The 22,743-nt window shown below is 51.5% G+C and overlaps 1 protein-coding gene across 3 annotated transcripts in view; it reads left to right on the top strand.

Annotated features, from left to right (window-relative positions):
* Positions 1–22,301, top strand: part of LOC105484801 (leucine rich repeat neuronal 2) — a 79,166-nt gene extending 56,865 nt beyond the window's left edge. For 2 of the 3 annotated variants that reach the window (XM_071078856.1, XM_071078855.1), the window contains exons 2-3: positions 3,824–3,926; positions 16,536–22,301. In XM_071078856.1, coding sequence (XP_070934957.1) covers positions 16,762–18,903 — 2,142 coding nt within the window. In that variant the 5' untranslated portion in view covers positions 3,824–3,926; positions 16,536–16,761 and the 3' untranslated portion in view covers positions 18,904–22,301. The remainder of the gene's footprint in view (positions 1–3,823; positions 3,927–16,535) is intronic. The other variant, XM_011746774.3, reaches the window with a different exon arrangement.
* The last annotated feature ends 442 nt before the right edge of the window (positions 22,302–22,743 follow it).

Here is a 22,743-nt window from a genome sequence, read left to right as displayed (position 1 = left end):
TTTTATTAGACATGCCTTATCACATCTCTCTCCATCTATCCATTCCTCTATCAATCCATCTTAATTTTGGTGCATTTCAAAGTAAATTACAGACATCAGTACACTTTTCCCTAAATATTTCAGTATCAACAACTATGGGGTTCAATTTTTGCTTACAATGTTTTTTTTTAAATATAAAATTTACAAAGAAATCCTGGGAAGTTTTTTTTTTTAACAACATGTGTGGATCCTATACCTCAGAGATTGATTTAATTGGTCTAGAGTGGGAAGTAGTCATCAACATATTTTATTTTATTTATTCTAAAAGACAGAGTCACTCTCTGTCTCCCAGGCTGGAGTGCAGTCGTGCGATCATGGCTTACTGCAGCCTTGACCTCCTGGGCTCAAGGAATCCTCCTATCTCAGCCTCCTGAATAGCTAGGACTACAGGCATGCACCTTGTAGCCCACTGCCCACAGAAAGACCAGTTGGCCAGCTCTGCTCTGTGCAGATGCCCCTAAGTCTTTCAGATCACTATGTTGCCCAGGCTGGTCTCAAACTCCTGGGCTCAAGCAATCCTCCTGCCTTGGCCTTCCAAAGTGTTAGGATTACAGGTATGAGCCTGGCCAGCATTCGTATATTTTAAAAGATCCCCGTGTAATTCTATGGTGCAGCCAGAGTTGAAGAACGGAGATAACAGGATGCAAATGATTGTCATTTGTATGTCCATGGTCATCCTTCTTTGAGTGTGCCCCTCTGTGTGCATGTGAATCCACTTATTTTCATGTTAGCATCATTGGGGGTCTCATTATTCAATGTGTATTTCCTGATTACAGAAGCTGCGTCTGTTTCAGGTTCTGTACACATCACAGCAATGAGGCCATATGCATGTTCTGATGGTGATCAGGGTAGCTATGATGACCAGGACTGTGACAGTGGCTGGAGGAGAATGATGATGCTCGTGGAAGGTGTTAAGTGAGTGTGGTCATGGCAGCGAGCAGGGGATTCATACGGCAAAGATGGGGCTGGTGACATTAACAGAGATGGCCAGCTGCAGGTGGGCGGACCGTAGTGATGGTGGAGGTAAATCTCACGATGGCGTTGTGATAATGAGATGGTCATCCTGGTGATGCTGCTGCCATTGCCTGTCCCTGTGAGGGCGATGTGCCAACAGATGCTCATTCTGTGCAGTGATACTTGTCTGGAAAGAATGTTGGTTGTCACATGGCAGGAAGGTTGGTCCTTCCATTTGGAATTCTCACTGCTGCAAGGTACAGCTCCTTCCAAAATTCTGAGACCACCTGAGAACATTCTACCCCTGCAGCTAAGGAAGAGGCTCAGCACAGCAGCAGCAGCTCCTTGCTCAGCTGCCCTTTTCCACTGCACTTTAAGACAGAGCTCTGGTGTTAAGTACGAGTGGGTCATTAGGAACATTTATTTAAGATGAACAGTTCTGGGAGCCAGCCGGACTTGGGATGCCAGCCATCTCGTGATCGATAGAGATTATATTTGCTGCCTGCATGGTTTCCTGTTCCCTTCATGCCTGGTACACTCAAGAGAGGACTGGACAACTGCTGTGGTTCTCTCTCCCTTAACCCCTGCAGCAAGGAACAGAGGTGAGCAAGGCTCCAGAGTAGTCCTGACCTCTCTCCACGAGCTGGGATGACACCCTCTCTGAATTGCAGTGGGCTGCGGAGAGAGGTTTAAGGATGAGAACAAGGTTGGAGCTGCCAAGACACATTACATTTAAAATATTTATATATTAATATTTACTTATATGTAAATATATATAAGCCCAGAGAATAATGCTGGAAAATACCTTTAAAATAATATTGTTCAACGCTTTTATTTTACAGATGAGAAAACTAGGGTTCGGTAGTCAGCAAATAAGATCATTGTTGAGAACAACAAAAACACCTTTTATGCATATATCTCTAACAAAACAGAGTGAACTCACACCTGTGATCTGATCGGATCTTTAGAATGGTCCTGTGAGTAGGCAGGAAACTTCCTGCCCACCTGACCAATGGCTCCTGAATCCCTTCCCAGATTTTTCCCACTATGCAGTGAGCCTAGGTCACATCTGTATAGTACTTCTCAGTTCACCATGCGTATTTCACACTCATAGTTTCATTTTAGCTGTACATCTCTGTAAAAAAGAGATGGTACTAGTCTTATTCCCATTTTTCAGTAGAGAAAACTGAGGCTCATAGAGATAAAGCATCTTGCCCAAACTTGCACAATTAGAAAGCAGCAGAGTGGGAACTAGAACTCAGGGTGCCTATGTTACTGGGATGGCTTGAAACAACATAAATGTATTGTCTTGCAGATTTGGAGGCTGGAAGTTCAAAGTCAAGGTGTCAGCAGGACCATCCTCGCTCTGAAACCTGTAGAGGAGGATTCTTTCTTGCCTCTTCCTGCTTTCTGGTGGTGGCCATCAATTGGTGGTGTTCCTTGGCTCACAGCTGCAGCACTTCCATCTGTCTCCATGGCACATGGCACCTTCCTGTGTGCCTCTGTCTTCACATGGCTTTTTTTTTTTTCTTATAAGGATACCAGTCATATTGAATTAGGGCCTTCCATAATAGCCTCATCATCAGGTGATTACATCTTCAGACACTATTTCCAAATAAGGTCATCTTTACTGGTACTGGGGGTTAGGACTTCAATATATCTTTCTGAGGAACACACTTCAACCCATAACAGTCCCTGACTTCCAAGCCAAGGGCCTTTTACAACATGCTGTTTGCACAGTGGGCTCCATCCCATTCGTTCTCTCCTCCACGTCTTCTATTCCCAAAGACCAGGTGCTTCCCTCCCCTGCAATTCAGGATGTAGGGCTGGCTGAGAGCACTTTTCATTTTCTGCTCTTCCCAAATTATTACAAGCTACTAAAGTAAAATCAAGAAATATTGGTGGGCTTTTTGTCTTTTTTATTCCCAGACAGTAAAAATCATTAAGGCTTGCTCTTAATTAGTTTAATTTCAAAGCTTCTAAATATTGATTTAACCTACACTCTTTTGTACTTGCCGCAGTCATTGAATTATGCCTGTTATTGATCACAGATGGAAGCATTTCCTTCCACAGGCTTGGAGGCCCTGGGAGCCACTGCTCCCACAGCGGGTGCACTGGGCTCAGAAGGCATGGATGGGTGTGGAGGAGAGGAAGCCTCTGCCAGATTGGAAAGGGCCTTCTCTTGAAGAAGGGCTGCTGAGCTTAGGCCAGGGGCCAGTTTCTTTCTCTTGGCTTGGCCCAGGCCCAACGGAGCTTGAATAAGTCAACTGGAAATCTCCTCATTCTATTCCAGGCTTGAGGAAGTGGAAGGAGAGCTGGGCAGCGGGGGCTGGAGGAGGGTGATGTGGGGTTGGGGTTTAGAGCACAGGTGTTAGGGCCAGCCAGAAGCAAGTTTGAGTCCTGGCTTTACCAACTGAATGTTCCGGGCTGGGTACCTTCCCTCTCACATCTGAGAAGTGGGGCTGGTAATTTCCACATCACAGTGTTACTGTGAGCATTCAACACAATCCCTCTGGTGAGGCACCTAGCCCAAGGCCTGGCTACTAACCAGTGCTCAGTCAATGACTACCATTAGCATCATTGCCCTCTCACTGGAAAAATAAAGACTGGACTTGGAAGCATACTGTATCTTCTAGCCTCAGCCTCGTTACTTGTTTAGGTGTGAACTTGGACAAGTCACTTATCTTCTTTCCACTAAAATGAGGATAATGGCCCCTTTGACTTCAGAGGGCTACCGTGAGAATCACATACATTGTAGTCCATTTGTGCTGCTCTAACAGAATACCACAGAATGGGTAATTCATAAAGAACAGAAATTTATTTCTTACAGTTCTGGAGGCTGGGAAGTCCAAGACAAAGTGCCAGCATCTGGTGAGGGCTACTCTCTGCTTTCAAGATGGTGCCTCAAATGCTGCGTCCTCATATGGCAGAAGGTACAGACAAAAAAAATTCTCTCTGTCAAGCCTTTTTACAATAGTAATTTATTTCTTCATGACCTAAACACATCCAAAAAGGCCCCACCTCCCAACACTGTTGCACTGGGGAATAAGTTTCCAGTACATGGATTTTGTGGGATATATTCAGACCATAGCAACATAGGATTGTGAATACAGAAGAATTTTTTTTTTTGAGACAGAGTCTCACTCTGTCACCCACGTTGGAATGCAGTGGCACGATCTCAGCTCACTGCAACCTCCACCCCCCGGGTTCAAGTGATTCTCTTGCCTTAGCCTCCTGAGAAGCTGGGATTACAGGTGCATGCCACCAGGCCCACTAATTTTTGTATTTTTAGTAGAGTCGGGGTTTCACCTTGTTGCCAGGCTGGTCTCAAACTCCTAACCTCAAGTGATCTGCCCACCTTGGCCTCCCAAAGTGCTGGGATTTAGGTGTGAGCCACCACACCCGGCCAATATGGAATAATTTTCATTGCAAGGTGCATTTGATCTGAACGACCTATTATTATTGATGGCTGTTGTAGCTATTGCCTTTTGTTTGTTTGGGTTTGAGTTTGCTTTTATTGTTAGAGACAGGGTCTTGCTCTGTTGCCCAGGCTGTAGTACAGTTGTGTAGTCATAGCTGACTGCAACCTTGAACTCCTGGGCTCAAGCGATCTTCTCACCCCAGCCTCCCCAGTAGCTAGAACTACAGGTATGAGCCACCACACCCACATAAGTGTTTTGTGTGTGTGTGTGTGTGTGTGTGTGTGTGTGTGTGTTGTTTTTTTGGAAGAGGCAGGGTTTCACTGTGTTGGCCAGGCTGGTCTCAAACTCCTGGACTCAAATGAGCCTCCCTTGGCCTCCCAAAGCACTGAGATCACAGGCGTGAGCCCCTGTGCCCAGCTGGTTACTGCCTTATATGCCTCCTTTGGTTGGCCTCTGCCTGGCTATTGTGTCCAGACCATTCCGCCTCTGGCGTGCTGCTCCGCCATCTTCATCACGTCACCCACACTCTCAGGCCCCAAGGGGAGCCACTCACTGCTTGGAACTCACCTCATATGTTTGAATCTCGGGACCTTTGCTCCTAGTGCCTCCTATCTGTGCATTACTGGCCTGTGGATTCCAGCAACACTACCCCTGTGGATTTTCCAATGGCTTTATTGAAGTATAATTTGCATACCATCAAATTCAGCCATTTTTAGTGTACAGTGATTTTTAGTAAATTCCTCTGAATGTTTGTCTAACTTCCTATACAAGGTAGAATCATGCCGTCTTCCCTAGCTTGTGCCCTGCTGCCCTTGCTGTGTGACAACTTTTATCATCCTCTAGTGGACTGGTTTGGTTTTCTTTCTAACCTGTGAATCCCCACCTGCCCTCCCCCATAACTTTGTATTTGCAGCCCTCACATACTTACAGTGCCTGGGATAAGGTCAGGGCTCTAGTTCATGCTCAATGGATAAGAGTTCCCTTGTGGCCAGGACAGAGGAGGTGAGGGAAGTCTTGAATACCCACCCTAATCTGTCAGCGTATAAGCAGCTCATCATATACACATGTATATATATATATTAGATTGAACACTCTAGGCATCACTCTTCTTGGTTTGTAGAATTCTAATCTGAGCTGGAGAGGAGGTTAGAGATTAGCTAGCCAGCAATCCTCAAACTTCAGCGTACATCAGAACCACCTGCACGGCTTGTTCAAACACAGGTGACTAGGGCCCACCCTCAGGGTTTCTGATTCTGGAGGTCTTGGGTGGGCCAAGGAACCGGCATTTCTAGCAAGTTTCCAGGTGATGTGAATTCTACTGGTCCATGGACTACAGTATGAGAACTGCTGCTCTAGCCCAACCCCCTCATTTTGCAGATGAGAAACCCAAGGCCTAGAGAAGGAAGAAGACACCATCCAAAGTCTGTCCCCAAGCCGGGAGTGGAGCCAGCCCTGTCCCATGCTGCGTCTACCAGCTCTGCTTCCCCCATCTGGCTTTGGAGATGAGTGAGGGGTGGAAGGCAGGAAGCAGTCTCTGAGAAACACTGTCCACTGGCCTGCCCTGGCAAGGCGGGGTGCAGAGGACTGCCCAGGGAGAGGTCTGTGGGACTGAGGAGGGGCACAGGAGAAGGCCTGGGAGAGGGAATGGCCAGGGCATTGGAGGAGGTGGCCAGGATGGCAAGCCATTGTCTTGCGGTTAGTGGGAAGGAAAGACAAACCCGCCTCGGGGCCTCAGCTGCAGCCATTTATCTCCAGGCTTCCTGGACAGCTGACAGAGGGAGCAGGCAGCGCCCCCGAGACCAGGACTCCTTCCACGGCTTGATTTATCTAGAGCTTCGTCTGGCAAACCTGCTGATGAAATGAGTCTCCTTTTCTCTCCGCCTCATCAATTTTCATTCTGATTTCATTTTCCTTTTCCGTTAGAAGGGGCTTGGCCTTTCTCCATGTTTAACTGGGCTGCTCCCCATTCTCTGCCTCCCTTTCTCCTCAGCCACCAGAGCCCAGCACCTCTGACCAGGTCTCACTCACCCCCACCTGACCCTGCCCTGAGGGTCCTTTCCTCAGTACCTCTGACACTTGGAGGCAGGAAACCCAAACCTCCTTAACTAAGGCCTCATTCACCTCGAAAGCAGTGGTGCTTCCCTATATTCATCCAGGGCCATAAAGCCACTGTCCCTGTCCTCAAGCAGCTCGCAGTCTGAGAGAGAGAAGATGAGCGTCATATTTGATGTGAATTTTTTTTATTTCAACTTTTATTTTATGTACAGGGGGATCCATGTGCAGATTTGTTACTCAGGAATATTGCGTGATGCTGGGGTTTGGAGTATGGCTCCTGTCACCCTGGTAGTGAGCATATACCTGATACGTAGGTTTTTAACCCCCCACACACACATGCTGTAGTAGTCCTCAGTGTCTGCTGGTCCTATATTTATGTCCATATGTGCTCAATACTTAACTCCCACTCATAGATGAGAAGATGTGGTATTTGGTTTTCTGTTCCTGCGTGAATTTGCTTAGGACAATGGCCTCCAGCTCCACCTACACTGCTGCAAAGGCCATGTTCTTTTGATGCCTGTGTAGTATTCCATGGTGCATATATTAGTTTGTTTTCACACTGCTGATAAAGACATACCTGAGACTGGGAAGAAAAAGAGGTTTAATTGGACTTATAGGTCCACATGACTGGGGAGGCCTCAGAATCATGGCAGGAGGTGAAAGGCACTTCTTACATGGTGGCGGCAAGAGAAAATGAGGAAGATGCAAAAGCAGAAACCCCTGATAAAACCATCAGATCTTGTGACACTTATTCCCACGAGAACAGTATGGGGGAAACTGCCCCCATGATTCAAATTATCTCCCACGGGTCCCTCCCACAACATGTGGGAATTATGGGGGTACAGTTCAAGAGGAGATTTGGGTGGGCACACAGCCAAATCATGTCAGTGTATACATAGCACATTTTCTTTGCGGATGTGGATTCTTGAGGGTGGAGGAAGGAGCAAGGGACTGATTATTTTGAGTTGGTGGTGGAGCCTGGTCGTCAGGGAAGACCACACAGGGGTACAGCATAAACTGTGACTTCAGAGATGGAAAGGAATTCCCCAGATACACAGGTGAGGAAGGGGACTTGTGGGCAAGGTCCCTGCATGTGCGAAGGCATGGGACAGGAGAGACTATCTCTTGTATTGCTCTTGAGTCTTCCTTCCCCTTCCCCCGTGCCCTTGCCTCTGTTCCAGGGATCCACTGGGGCTAAAGGGATGTCTTGGGGCCCAGACTGCTGGAGGAGCCATGCCGCAGGGTCTGTTCAGCACCCCGACCTGACTCCTGATGCAGAGAGGTGGAGAAGCTCATGGGTCAGCACTGGGCTTGGCTGCCCATCTGAGGCTTGCAACTGTGGCCAGCATGGAACGTCTATGGGAAGCCATCAGCTGGGACATTTAGAATTCTTCTGGTAGGGGAGGGGCACTCTCGACCCTTCTGGAGAGCATGTGGGGAAGCAGAGAAGCTGCTCCCCTAAGCCAGGAGGAGCTGGTGCTGAGTTGTTTATTGGGTGAGCGTTGTGTCCAACACCAGTGATCTTTAAATGAACTGAGTCCTAGAGCCGTCCTGACGACTAGAACTAGGATCCCGGTTGGAGACTGCAGGGAGTGCTTATAGTTGACATCAGACAGGGCAGCTCTGTTAGGAAGGAGTGTCACCTGCACTGGGAAGGTTCCAAGGAAGAGGCTGCCCACCTAAGAGACTGAGTACCCTGATAGGCCAGCCTGATGCTGGCCTAGTACAAAGGTGGTCTCGAAGCCCTGCCAGGGAAATGTGCCTCTAAGAAATCAAAGTGGATAAAAAGGGCCGGAAACTCTAATGAGCACCAGGCACTCTCTAGACATCTTTTTCAGATTCCCCCTCGCTATGAGGCAGGTCTGTCTCCATCTTGCAGATGAGAATCTCAGTGAGGAGGTTCAGGATCACACAGCCAGCATAGGACTCTGGTGCCACACTGTCTCTAAAGCCCGCCGTTCAACCACTCGCCTATGCTCTCAGAGAGGTCGGTGGAACCTGCGGGATTTCTGGAAGGGGAGCCGGAAAGAGCTTCAGAAGGGTGAAGACTGTCATAGGAGCATGGCAAATCCAGAGGCAAGAACTTGAGTCAGAGAAGAATGCCCTCTTCACCTGGGGGCCAGTGACCAAGGAAGGGCTGAAGAGGCCATGCCTGTAGTGACCCGGGTATTGCCCAGGGAACACAGGCTCTGGGATGATGCTTGTCTCCTTCCTGTCAGGAAGGAAGGAGGCAGAGGGTCTGAGCCCAGATACTGCCCACCCCATAGGCAATGGAGCCACCTGAGCTCTGAGACAGCCAGCCCCCTCCCCACTTGCCTTGCCTGCCTTGCCTTTATCTTCTTCCCTCCCTCCCTCTTTCTTTCCTTCTCCTGATATTCTCTGAGCTACCACTGTGTCTAGACTGTTGGAAGAACTGGCAACTTGGAGTACAGTTCCTGCCTCAGAGGAGCTCACAGTCTGGTCGGGGAGACAACCAGCCAGCCAGTTTAGGATGGAGGCACACTAGGGCATCATGGGAGCCCAGGAGATGGTGCAGGGGGTCAGAAAAGTTTCCTCTGAGGATCAGCAAAAGCCTGGCAGCAAGTGGCAGTGAGATGCAGCCTGGAGCTGCCTCCGTGCCCCCAGCAGGCTGGCTCGGCTCCCCTGCAGGCTTTTTTGGTGCAGTGCACGCAGACAGCAATGACTCTGTGCTACCTACTGGCACCTTCCACTCCTAATTAAGAAATAATGAGGCAGGCTGCCTTCCAGGCAGCAGAGCTCTAACACTCTCTGCTTGGGCCAGCCAGGAGACCTGGGAAGACAGAGATTCCTGCCTGGGGACAGTCCCTCCCCTCCCAGGCCCAACAAGGGGGATTTCCTGGAACCCTGATCCCTCTCATCCCAGAAAGGAGGGGAGGGCAAGTATGAAAAAAGAAGCCTCACCTTTGCCCAGCAGATGCCCTCCAGTCCCTTCCCACCATGACAGCCCTGGAGGTCAGGTGAGCGCTGGCACCGAAATCATGGAACTGGCAAGGGCTGGTGATGGGGTTCAGATCCTGGCTCCTCTACACGCTCGCTGTGGGACCTCAGTCCGGCCCCTTAGCTTTGTGGAGCTTAGGTTTCTCATCTGGAAAGTATGTCCCTCGCAGAAGGATGGGATGAGGAATATAAAGTGGCTAGCAAATAGAAGTCCTGGTACATGGAAGACACTCAGGAATGCCACATCTTTCCTCTGAGACTTTGCTTTCTGTTAGCATCCCAGTGGTGTCAACTAGAGTTGAAGGGACTCATTTTCCCAAAAGAGAGATTCTCAGGGTAATGGTTTTCAAGCTTTTATAGCTACAGCCCAAGGCAAAAAAAAAAAAAAAAAGAAAGAAAGAAAAGAAAAAGCCTTGTATCATGTCCCAGTGCACAAATGTGTGTGTATAAAATAGCAGGGGGAGCATCTCAAAACAATGCTTAGTCTGGCTGCATACAATGCAGTCTGATATTCTCTATCATTTTTTTAATGTAGATCGTGACCCACGTTAAATTGTTTTCATGACCTACTAATGGGTTGTGATTCACAGTTCCCGGCAGAGTACCCCTCAGTCCTGCAAGGGAAAGTGCATGACACTAGGCTCTAGGGACACAAAAATCCATAACAAACCATCCATCCCTCGAGCAGCTCTCAGCCTGGTTAGGAAGACAGACTCACGGCCTAACAGTGAGGAAGCTGCCACTGTGGTTTGTTCAGAGAGTCTCGGGGGCAGCTGTGGGAGGAACCACTCTTCTCTAAGGGAAAGCGTCACAGGGGAGGTGGCATTTGGGATGGGTTTTCACAGCAGAAGAGAAGTTGAAGAGTTGAAGTTGGGGAAGGGCGTGGCAGGCAGAGTGAGAGGCCCGAGTTGTGGAAGGAAAAATAGCCAGAGTGCAGCGTGTCTGGGAATGAGAGGCAGTGAGGGAAGTGTGGCTCACTCGGGTGAGCAGGAGAGCCTGAAAGAAAGAGGCCACCGTATGGGACAAGGCCAGAAGTGGAAAGAGAAGGTTAAGTGTGAGCATTTTGGTGAGGGGTATGAGGTGGGAGAGGGCAGATGAAGAGGATGGGCATTTCCAGCCTTTGGTGGACGATGGTGCTGATGGCAATGGGAACAATGCAGCACAGCTAGATGGTGGGAGGAGATGTTGTGTTTAGGACAAGCAGAATGGGAGGAGCCTCTGAGACTGCCGAGTAGAGTGGCCCAGGGGACGGGTGGTTAGTGCAGGTCTGGGCCCCTCTTTCCTGGCCACCCCCAATCCATCCTCTTGCCTAGTGTCCTGGAACTCTGTGATGAGAAGGCCTAGGGGGCACAGGGGCCAGGAGGTCACCCACATCATCCTCCCTCAAGGTAGCATGGCACTCCCAGGCCCAGGCCATGAGGATGCTGCCCAGAGCTGAGCCCCAAAGCTGAGAGCAATTTTTAGATATGGGAACTCTAGAAAGAGAGAGAAGAATCAGCCTCTCTTCCTGGAGATCACAGGTTAAACCTGAGACGGAGAAGCTATAGCCCACTTTGAAGTAGGAGGAGGAATGAAGTGGATTTAAAGTTCCTTAATGCCAGAGTAACCTAATTCCAAAGACCCTGGTCCCAACTTGTCGTGGAAAACGAAGGGGAATTCTGGGTTTTCCAGATGAAACTGCTTGGTGGCGATAGAAGTTGGGATGGTGGTTAGCTCCAGGTTGGGGCTGGATATTGACTGGGAAGGGGCACGTACCTAGGAAGCTTTTGGAGTGCTGGGAATGTGTATGTCTTGATTTGGGTGGTGGTTGCACTTGTACCTATGCATGTTGGGATCAGGGACATTTATGTACTCTCCTGTACATATGTTATGCCTCAACAATATTTTTTAAAGTTTATTACAAAAATTGAGAAGTGAGAAGTATTAGGTATTAGTATTAAAAGTAATGGCCAAAACCGCAATTACTTTTGCGCCAACCCAATGCATGATAAGATGAAAGGAGAGGCCACAATGCTGGGAAGCAATGGAGGGAACTAACAGGCACTTCGTGCACCTTACATCCCATACTCCTCACAGCAGTTCCAGAAGGGATGCAGGCATTATCCCCATTTCCCAGCTCGGGGATTTGGGGCTCGAAAGATTAAGTACTTTGCCCAAGGTCACACAGTGAGCAGCAGAGCCAGGCTCACGCCCCACCACTCCTCCTTCACATAAGTTATTTATGGAATTAGACTCTGGAAGAGCAGATAAACGCTGAGGCTGAGGTCTCCTCCAGCTCTGAGGTTTCCTCCAGCTCTGAGGTTCTGGTTATGTGTGATTAAATGGGAAGTGGGAGTGAGGGGCCAGGCTCACCTCCCAGGAGGAGCTGGAGGCCAGGTATGCAGATGGAGGACTGGCCTTCCTCACCCTCAGCATCCCTCCCACCTAGCACTTATCTGCTGGTGAGGAGGCTGGAGTTTATCAACGCTACACTCAATTATGCCGCCCATCTGTCTCCACAGCTTTGGGGGGAGAGGGATGTCCTGGCACTGAAGCAGCCAAGGCCAGGCAATCGATCACCGCCTGCCACCCTCCCTCCGGACCCTCAGCTCCCAGGGGGCTGGGCAGGGAACCGCCAGGGAGAGGAGGGAGGAGGAGAGGAGAGGAGACTCTGTGTCCACCAATACCAGTCAGGAGCACTGGAGCTGTGCTGGGGCCCGGGCCTGAGAAGCAGGGAAGGGAGAAAGCACCAACAGCTTCTCCAAAACTCTTCCTTCAGACCTTTGCCAAAGGTCTTAGTTTAATCAGGAGCGTAGCGGATTAATTCCACAGTTTCTGCTAAATCCACAGAAACAGCCTGGAGGACATAGGCCTGACAGGGTTTGCAGCACCAGCCCTTCCAAGAGAGAAACTTGCCCTTGGAGTGGGCAACCAACCCTGCTTCTTGGAATACAGCTCTAGGACTTTTGTCTGCTGTCACTGAGGCCCACAGCTGGCCAGCAGTCACTGCGCAAAAAGCAGCCCACAACCCCCATTCAGAAGGCAGGCTGAGGTTTGTGTGCAGCAGCTGGCTCTGTTTGTTCCTGTGGTTCCAGGCCCAGCCACACACACACAGGAACAGTGTCCTTCCCCACACTGTCCCCCAAGGGGGTCGTTCTAGGCAGGAGTCAAGGAACAGGAGCTGAGGGGCCCAGCAGGGGGCAGGTGGGGCGGAGGACCTGAGGACCCAGGTTTTCTCTGAAGGGATTTGCAACTGAGGCAGCCTTGCCCTCTGCTCCTGTAAAACAGGCGCTGATCTGCGTTGGCTGGGCTGGTGAGGCAGGCTGTAGAGTCAAAGACCCTGGGTTTGAATCCTGACCCCACTGCATAGAAGCTGTGCAACCTCTGATGAATCACTTCATGTTTCTCTCAGTTGCCTCCCTGGCAAAATGGGGCTAAATAATCCCTTCTTGCCTACACACAGGGTTGTTGGGGGGATTAAATGCAATGCGTGTTCTCTACGCATTTCACTATAGCCACTCTCAAGCACCCGCTACATGCTCAATCCTACACTTGGTGCTCTGAGGACACAAAAAGCATGTAAGATATGGCCCCTGCCTCAGGCCGCTTGGAATCGAGTTGGGGAAAGTATACATGTGACAGTCTGAACTCCTGATCACCCCTGGAGATTACAGATGAAAGACAGTTAGCTTTCTCTGCAGCTCCCCGATAGAAACTGCTGATCAGCCTGCATGAGCGGGCCATGTGCAAGGCAGCCTTAGATGGTGATGGCAGGTGAGTGGGCAGCTCTGAGCTGCATCCCGGAAAGGGCTGCATGCTCAGCAGTGAGGGGGTGGACTTGCCTGGGCCTTTGCCAAGCCTTGGGGTCAGAGGTGCCGTGTGAGCATGAGTCTTCAAGTCACTGCCTCTGGATCCTAAGGCCCAGCCCCAGGCTCCTAGCCCAGGAGCCACAACCTCTGCCTCCTCCACCCAGCCCAACCAGGGGAGGGAAGGAAGGGGCAACAGTCTCGGGTGGAGGGGAAAGGCAAGTGCCTGGAGGGTTTCAATTAAGTTTTAAATGGTTCCTTGATCCCCTCAGTGCAGTTGAGCACTGACTGAGCGCTTAGAACCAAGTGTTGATGAAGAAGGGAAACTGGACTCAGGTAGGGTCTAAAAGTCAGGGAGATGCTGGGGCCCAGCTGAAGACCCCTCTCCACCTCCTCCAGCCCTCACCCTTCTCTCCACTTGGGAAATGTCTTGGGCTCTCCTAGTTGTTTTGTGTTTTTGAACCTGCCTCCCCAATTAGCATGGCACTTGCTAACTTATTGAGCCCTGGGAGCCAACTTCTACTGTCCCCTAAGAAGCCCTATAGCTGGAGAACCTCCTAACCCTGAGGGATGACTGGAGCTAGAAGGGAGCTAACATTTGTCCAGTTCTTTCTGTGTGCAACACGCTCATTTAATTCCAGTGACAAGCTAATGTAATACAGGAAATGGTTGCTCAGAGCAGTCAAGTAGCTTTGCCTCAGGTGCTTGGGTAGTGAGTGGTAGGGCTGAGATCTGGGTCCTGATCTATTTGCTGATGGGTCTGCTCTCTCACAGCAGGTCTAGGTGGCAGTCAGTGGTCTCTGGTATGTAAGTGTGGCACGACTACTGGCCATAGATCCAGTTCCACAACAGGGACCTCTCGGAGACTCAGCTTGTTCCCTCCTTCCTTTCCACCCACATAGAACACCACAAAATTCCCTCCCCACTTCCTGACCCCCATACACTGGCTTGGGTAGCTGGGTTCCCCTTGGACATGTATGCAGGCATGCAGGCATGTGTGCACGTGTGTTTGTTTACCTTGAGTTTTACGTGTCAGTGCACACACACCCCTACGCAAAACCTCTATGCCTTTTAAGTCACGGTTGTTTTTCCCACCTTCAGAAATAGCTGCAGGGGAAAGTGGGAAGTAGTCAAATGTAAATAGGCTTGCTGTGTTCCTGCTCAGGGAAGGGGACCCTGCCTCCAACTACTCCCCTCCCAAGCCCTAGCATCCTGGAAGCAGGATGAGATAGGTGAAGAACCCCTCTGGCCCACTGAGAGGCACCTGCCTGGATAGTGGCAGGAGACATAGCTCCAAGCTTTTTGCAGCTGCCTGGTAAGGAGTCATCACCCCAGGGGACAAGAACAGGCACATGGCCTGCAACTTTGGCAGTCAGTACATCCCAGACCCTCCAGAAGCCCAGGGCAGAGTCAGACCAGACAGACCTGGGAGCACAGATGTGAAGTGTAAACGGCACACAGCCCCCTGGACTTGAGTTGATTCTTGTATCTTGCTGCTCGCCAGCTATGTGACTTGAGCCAAGTTCTTTAACCTCTTCTGGACCTCAGTCTCTTAATCTGCAAACTGGAGGTATGAGTGCTTATCTCATATACCTGTTATGAGGGTCATGTGAAAAAAGACATTCAGAGTCTTTGAAGAGTCCTGAGCAATGGTGGGTGCTCAGTAAGTGTTTGTGCATTTCCTTGACACTTGTAGCTAAAAACTTACCTGGAATCAGATTCCCACTCAGGAGTCAGAACAGGCTTAAGACGGCAACATAGTCTGGCCCCTTTTTGTTTCCATCTTTGGTTCTAGGCCAAGGCTATACTTGCCTCCATGGCCCTGGGATCTAAGAGAGAAACTGGATAGGTTCCTCACACTCAGGATGGAGGAAACAGCAGTGGCTCAGATTCTCGATTGGAGGGGTGATGTCCAATCTCCTGGGGAAAGGAGCTCTGGAGTCACAGAGATTGATTCATACAATCAACACACACTGGGCACCCATCCTGTACTACAGGCACAAGAGGCAAGACAGGTCTCTAGTTAGAGGTGTTTTCCCATGGTGTGGTGAGAACTGTGACAGTAGGAAGCTTGAGTACTTTAAGAGCATAAAGCCAGCCCCTTAGCCAGGTGGGGAGGTTTTGGAGAAGCTTTCTGCAGGTGGTGACTGAAGTTAAAGTTGAGCGTTGAAGAACAAGTAGGAGTTGTCTGGAAGACAATGAGGAGGAGACATCAGAAGGGTGGCATGTCACGGTAACCTCAGGTTTGTGTGCAGTGGGTAAGTGGGGTGGTGACAAGAGAAGCCAGGTGAAGGGGCCGGGTCACAGAAGGCCTTACCTGCACAGCTGAGGAGCTCAGACCCAGGCTTCTTAACTCCACTGCCTCCTGCTGGGCAACTCTGCCAGGCTGTTGGGAAAGGAGAAAACCTCCTGCCTCCGGGGTGAGGAAGTTGGCAAACACCACAGCAGTATCCCCACCCGGAGGATCCTAGGCAGCAGAACACCCCAGCCTGCCTGGGTGTGGATCAGGTCTGCTGCCTTTCACCTCTAGAGTCCTGGGGAGCCCATCCCAGGTTTTAGAAGCTGTTGTACTTATTTCCACCAATCCTCACCCACCTCCCACTTACACTGCCAGAGGAATTTCTGGAAACTTATCATTTTATCTTCCATTTACCCAGTGAGCCAAGGAGGCTGGGAGGAAAGAGGTAAGAAAGGTTAGAGAACCTACCTTACATCTCTCTGGGCTCAGAAGGACTCTGAAGATAACAATAATTTCAGCCCATCCACTCTCCTTGCCTCTCAAACACACACATGCATGTGCACACACACACACACACACACACACACCTTCCTCTCCTTCACTGAAGACTCACAGTCACTTGCTCTGTGAGCAGGTCATAGAAAAGGACACTAAAGCCTTGAGGACGGTCCTGGCCATGACCTCTGCAGCTCTTTTGGCTTGTTGAGTCAAAAAATACGGGAGGGGCCAGGCGCAGTAACTCACACCTGTAATCCCAGCACTTTGGGAGACTGAGGTGGGCAGATCACTTGAGGTCAGGAGTTCAAGACCAGCCTGGCCCACATGGAGAAACTCCGTCTCTACTAAAAATACAAAAGTTAGCCAGGGGTGGTGTCACATGCCTGTAATCCCAGCTATTTGGGAGGCTGAGCCAAGAGAATCGCTTGAATCCAGGAGGCGGAGGATGCAGTGAGCTGAGTGTGCCACTGCACTCCAGCCTGGGTGACAGAATGAGACTCTGTTTTAAACAAACAAACAAACATGGGAGGAGGGGTAGATACTGCTTCTCTGCAACCTCCTTAACTCTGCATCCTCTTCTTCCAGGGCTGCCCCTGATGGGGCCTGGCAATGAGTGAGCAGGCCCAGCCCCAGTGGACAAGGAAGACAAGCCATATCCAGGAGGGCAAGAAGTGACACCTGGTGTAGAATGACTGCTCTGGGAGGGTGGTTCCTTGGGCCCTGGCAGGGTTGCTGACCCTTACCCTGCAAAACACGAAGAGCAGGACTCCAGACTCTTCTCGTGAATGGTCCCCTGCCCTGCAGCTCCACCATGAGGCTCCTCGTGGCCCCCCTCTTGCTAGCTTGGGTGGCTGGTGCCACTGCCGCTGTGCCCGTGGTACCCTGGCGTGTGCCCTGCCCCCCTCAGTGTGCCTGCCAGATCCGGCCCTGGTATACGCCCCGCTCATCCTACCGTGAGGCTACCACTGTGGACTGCAATGACCTATTCCTGACGGCGGTCCCCCCAGCGCTCCCCGCAGGCACACAGACCCTGCTCCTGCAGAGCAACAGCATTGTCCGTGTGGACCAGAGTGAGCTGGGCTACCTGGCCAATCTCACAGAGCTGGACCTCTCCCAGAACAGCTTTTCGGATGCCCGCGACTGTGATTTCCATGCCCTGCCCCAGCTGCTGAGCCTGCACCTAGAGGAGAACCAGCTGACCCGGCTGGAGGACCACAGCTTTGCAGGGCTGGCCAGCCTACAGGAACTCTATCTCAACCACAACCAGCTCTACCGCATTGCCCCCAGGGCCTTTTCCGGCCTCAGCAACTTGCTGAGGCTGCACCTCAACTCCAACCTGCTGAGGGCCATTGACAGCCGCTGGTTCGAAATGCTGCCCAACTTGGAGATACTCATGATTGGCGGCAACAAGGTAGATGCCATCCTGGACATGAACTTTCGGCCCCTGGCCAACCTGCGTAGCCTGGTGCTAGCAGGCATGAACCTGCGGGAGATCTCCGACTATGCCCTGGAGGGGCTGCAAAGCCTGGAGAGCCTCTCCTTCTACGACAACCAGCTGGCCCGGGTGCCCAGGCGGGCACTGGAACAGGTGCCCGGGCTCAAGTTCCTAGACCTCAACAAGAACCCGCTCCAGCGAGTAGGGCCGGGGGACTTTGCCAACATGCTGCACCTCAAGGAGCTGGGGCTGAACAACATGGAGGAGCTGGTCTCCATCGACAAGTTCGCCCTGGTGAACCTCCCCGAGCTGACCAAGCTGGACATCACCAATAACCCACGGCTGTCCTTCATCCACCCCCGCGCCTTCCACCACCTGCCCCAGATGGAGACCCTCATGCTCAACAACAACGCTCTCAGTGCCTTGCACCAGCAGACGGTGGAGTCCCTGCCCAACCTGCAGGAGGTAGGTCTCCACGGCAACCCCATCCGCTGTGACTGTGTCATCCGCTGGGCCAATGCCACGGGCACCCGTGTCCGCTTCATCGAGCCGCAATCCACCCTATGCGCGGAGCCTCCGGACCTCCAGCGCCGCCCAGTCCGTGAGGTGCCCTTCCGGGAGATGACGGACCACTGTTTGCCCCTCATCTCCCCCCGAAGCTTCCCCCCAAGCCTCCAAGTAGCCAGCGGAGAGAGCATGGTGCTGCATTGCCGGGCACTGGCCGAACCCGAACCCGAGATCTACTGGGTCACTCCAGCCGGGTTTCGACTGACACCTGCCCATGCAGGCAGGAGGTACCGGGTGTACCCCGAGGGGACCCTGGAGCTGCGGAGGGTGACAGCGGAAGAGGCAGGGCTGTACACCTGTGTGGCCCAGAACCTGGTGGGGGCTGACACTAAGACGGTTAGTGTGGTTGTGGGCCGTGCTCTCCTCCAGCCAGGCAGGGACGAAGGACGGGGGCTGGAGCTCCGGGTGCAGGAGACCCACCCCTATCACATCCTGCTATCTTGGGTCACCCCACCCAACACAGTGTCCACCAACCTCACCTGGTCCAGCGCCTCCTCCCTCCGGGGTCAGGGGGCCACAGCTCTGGCCCGCCTGCCTCGGGGAACCCACAGCTACAACATTACCCGCCTCCTTCAGGCCACGGAGTACTGGGCCTGCCTGCAAGTGGCCTTTGCTGATGCCCACACCCAGTTGGCTTGTGTATGGGCCAGGACCAAAGAGGCCACTTCTTGCCACAGAGCCTTAGGGGACCGTCCTGGGCTCATTGCCATCCTGGCTCTCGCTGTCCTCCTCCTGGCAGCTGGGCTAGCGGCCCACCTTGGCACAGGCCAACCCAGGAAGGGGGTGGGTGGGAGGCGGCCTCTCCCTCCAGCCTGGGCTTTCTGGGGCTGGAGTGCCCCTTCTGTCCGGGTTGTGTCTGCTCCCCTCGTCCTGCCCTGGAATCCAGGGAGGAAGCTGCCCAGCTCCTCAGAAGGGGAGACACTGTCACCACCATTGTCTCAAAATTCTTGAAGCTCAGCCTGTTCTCAGCAGTAGAGAAACCACTAGGACTACTTTTTACCAAAAGAGAAGCAGTCTGGGTCAGATGCCCTGCCAGGAAAGGGACATGGACCCACGTGCTTGAGGCCTGGCAGCTGGGCCAAGACAGATGGGGCTTTATGGCCCTGGGGGTGCTTCTGCGGCCTCCACAAAGTTGTCCTTACCTCCTAGGGGCACCTCTGCTGCCATTTTGAGGAACATCTCCAAGGAACAGGAGGGACTCTGGCTAGAGCCTCCTGCCTCCCCATCTTCTCCCTACCCAGAGGCTCCTGGGCCTGGCTTGGCTGTCCCCCGCCTGTGTCCCCGGGCTGCACCCCTTCCTCTTCTCTTTCTCTGTACAGTCTCAGTCGCTTGCTCTTGTGCCTCCTGGGCAAGGGCTAAAGGAGGCCTCTCCATCTCACCTCGGGGAGGCTGCCCTCAATGTGGGAGTGACCGCAGCCAGATCCGAAGGACATTTGGGAGAGGGATGCCCAGGAACGCCTCATCTCAGCAGCCCGGGCTCGGCATTCCGAAGCTGACTTTCTATAGGCAATTTTGTACCTTTGTGGAGAAATGTGTCACCTCCCCCAACCCGATTCACTCTTTTCTCCTGTTTTGTAAAAAATAAAAGTAAATAATAACAATAATACTGGGGAAAGGAATGAAAGGAAAATAATCCTCTGAGTACTGAGTGCAGTTAAGGAGCTCTGCTCTGGAATCTCCTCGGAGCCAGCTGGGCATGGCGACCAGCTGGGATATGAGAAGATGGACAAGAAAAGGGACAGGGTGAAAGAGGGGACAGTTTTTCCTTTTCAGTTTGAATTCTGGCCCCTGGGCCTGCTTCTGGCCCCCAAGAGTCTCTGTGGCTGTGACAATGACCAGAGTGAGGAAGGGAGGGAGGCAGAGTGCAGGAGGCAAGGAGAGGGGTGGGAGAGAACCATGGAGACAAACCCTGAGATGGGGAGAGCGGAAATTTCCATCACCAAATGCTGTCACCCCTTCTCCTTCTCTGATAAGCAATTAACATGCCAGAGCATAGGAAGCACTTCCCAGCCTATTTCTAATTAAACAAACCCAAGAGGCAGAGTCATGCAGAGAATTGCAAATCATCAAGACAGCAAGAACTTTGGCTCGCTAGGGCAGGAGCAGGGCGTGGGGTGATAGAGGATTTAGGGAGAGGAGGGCTATGGGATAAGGAAATTACTGCATTTTATCTGTGTTTCATTTCAGTATAATTTGCAATGAGCATGGTTTGCTTTTTTAGTTTTTTCGTTTTTAAACTGATTGAGTTATTAGGACTACATGTGAAGAGGAACATCTGTTGGGAAGCCATCAGAGCCAAGGGCAGAGGGGCCACTGTGGGCCCATCAAGGGGCCGTGTCAGAGCCAGAGGCCACTGAGCCACTGCTCTCCGTTTCTGAGATAGGCTGGGAAGGGAATGGGTTTCCTGAGACTGACAGAAAGCAATGCACATTTGGAGGGTCCCCCTGTGTTACCGACTACATTTGGCAGACTTGTTGGAAGCAGATCCTAAGCCACCATCAAGACTGCAAATGTGTACATGAGCGGAAGCCAGACCAGTGACAGAGCATGAGGCCCCATGGATCTGGAGTGCTCACCTAAGCGAGGGTAGCATCGCTCTCTCAGGAAGCTCAAAGAGAGCAGGCTCTGCGAAGACCATCAGCAAACAGCCACAGTAGGAGCCTTCTTCCTTTTGGCTGAGGTCCTCACTCAAGCCTACATCAGTCACCTATGGGGCTTGTTAAACACAGATAGCTGGTCCTGCCCCCCGAGTTTCCCATCTACTAGAGCTGGGTAACAACTGAGAACCTGGATGTCTAACAAGTTTTCAGGTGACACTGATGCTGCTAGACTGGGGACAACACTTTGAGAACCACTGGGCATAGGCCTGCAGTAGCTGGGATTTTTCACCACTTCTGCTTCAGGCCTCAGCTTTTTCATAGACAGTGTTGTCGCTTATGGCTCCAGAAGAGAGTTGGGAAGGGGCTGGAGGATGATCCCTCATCCCCACTCTTCTGACGCGTTGCTCAGCCCCCATTTCAATGATACACTTCCCTGAGGTCAGCAGCTCCTTTCATGAGTGTCATGAGTGCTTTTCTGCATGGCCATGTTATATGTTCTTTAGGGGAGGGGAAGGCAGAGATTCTTTCTACATCTACATACATGCTCCCCTTTCCCTGCAGCACCCTGGCAGACACCCCTAGCACCCCAGAGGGTTCTCTGCTGGTGAGCTTTGGGATCATCACAGCCATGTTCTAGGCAGCCGTGCCAATGGACTGGAGCTGGCCTGTGCAATTTAGCCTATTCTCTATCCTCCAGGATCCAGAAGCTCTGTAGGGAGGAGGTGGGACAGAGCCTGTGCTGATCATGGAAAACTGGAGTCAGAAATCAACACCTCTTCTTTCCTCCCAGAAGATCCACAGTGCTGCCTTTCTTCTCTGGCCCATGAGACATGGAGAATCAAGGTGTTCCCTTAAATAAGCTCCCGAGCCCTGTAAGAGCCTGTGGAGCCTGTAACACCCTCCCATCACCTCCTCCACTGCCACCCCAGAACTTACCCAAGAGCCCCTGGTCAGTCAATAGCCACCAAAACAGGGACCACCTGCGGATCCAGAGGTCCCAAGGCTTTAGATCTCTCAGGCTCAAAAGACCTGTACATGTGCCTGCAGCTGGAAGGTAGAAAGAGGGAGTGTTCCCAGCCCCAGAGGACCATGTGCCTGCTTTGATCTCTTTGCTACCCCTGTTTCCACCAGACTCCTCAGTTATAGAATGATTGTAAGCTGTGAGACCCTGGAGAAAGGCTGAAATCATCCAAGCCAGAGGATGCAGCTCTGGCTCCCAGATGCCATGTGCCTGTACTTGATGCACTGTGGCGTCTCAGCTGCTGTGGGGCTCACAGCTGCTCAAGCCCTTGAATGTGAATGCTTTCTTCTCAGAAGAAAATGTCAGTTATGGGGACTTAATCTGTGTCTCACCTGAATCCCCAGGTCCTGAACTGTTAGGCTACACCAGATCAGTTAGGTGAGGTGGGGAAAGGAAAGTAGCTCAGGGCATCTCTTCTGTAAACAGAGATGACACCGCAGGGATACTCCCCAGTTGGAGAGAGGGAGGACAAGGCACTCTGTGGGTTGCTGTGTCCTGGAATAGCCAGAAATGGAGCAGCTGACCCTGAGCAGCCTCTGCCCTGGTACAGAGCTGGACATGTGGCTCTGGTGTGTTTCGAGCAGGAGGAAGGACTGTGGGACCATCCCTGCCCTCTGGCTCTAGGTGTCCATTAACACAGCCTAACAGGTGACATTTGAAGTCTTAGCTTCAACACTAGACCAGGCTCGTGGGCAAATAAATGTACTGGGTTTAAAACAAAACAGCTATTAAGCCTGGTGTCTTCTGTACATTTCAGATTGCTTTTTTTTTTCTTTTAATCTTAAATAGGAAATAATACTTACAGCCAGGAGCAGTGGCTCATGCCTGTAATCCCAGCACTTTGGGAGGCCAAGGAGGGCAGATCACCTGAGGTCAGGAGTTTGAGATGAGCCTGGCGACATGGTGAAACCCCATCTCTACTAAAAATACAAAAAAGTTAATCATGCACGGTGGCAGGCACCTGTAATCCCAGCTACTCGGGAGGTTGAGCCAGGAGAATCACTGGAACCCGGGAGGCAGAGGTTGCAGTGAGCCAAGATTGCGCCACTGCACTCCAGCCTGGGCAACACAGCAAGACTGCATCTCAAAAAAGAAAGAAAGAAAATGATACTTCTGTTTAAATTTTAAGCTTATGGCCTATCGTTTATTTCTATTGAAATGATTTCAAAA

This window comes from Macaca nemestrina, chromosome 1, assembly GCF_043159975.1.
Source record: "Macaca nemestrina isolate mMacNem1 chromosome 1, mMacNem.hap1, whole genome shotgun sequence".
NCBI classification, from domain to species: Eukaryota; Metazoa; Chordata; class Mammalia; order Primates; family Cercopithecidae; genus Macaca; species Macaca nemestrina.
Note: the sequence above shows the minus strand (reverse complement) of the source record. Positions and strands in the feature narration are given on the sequence as shown.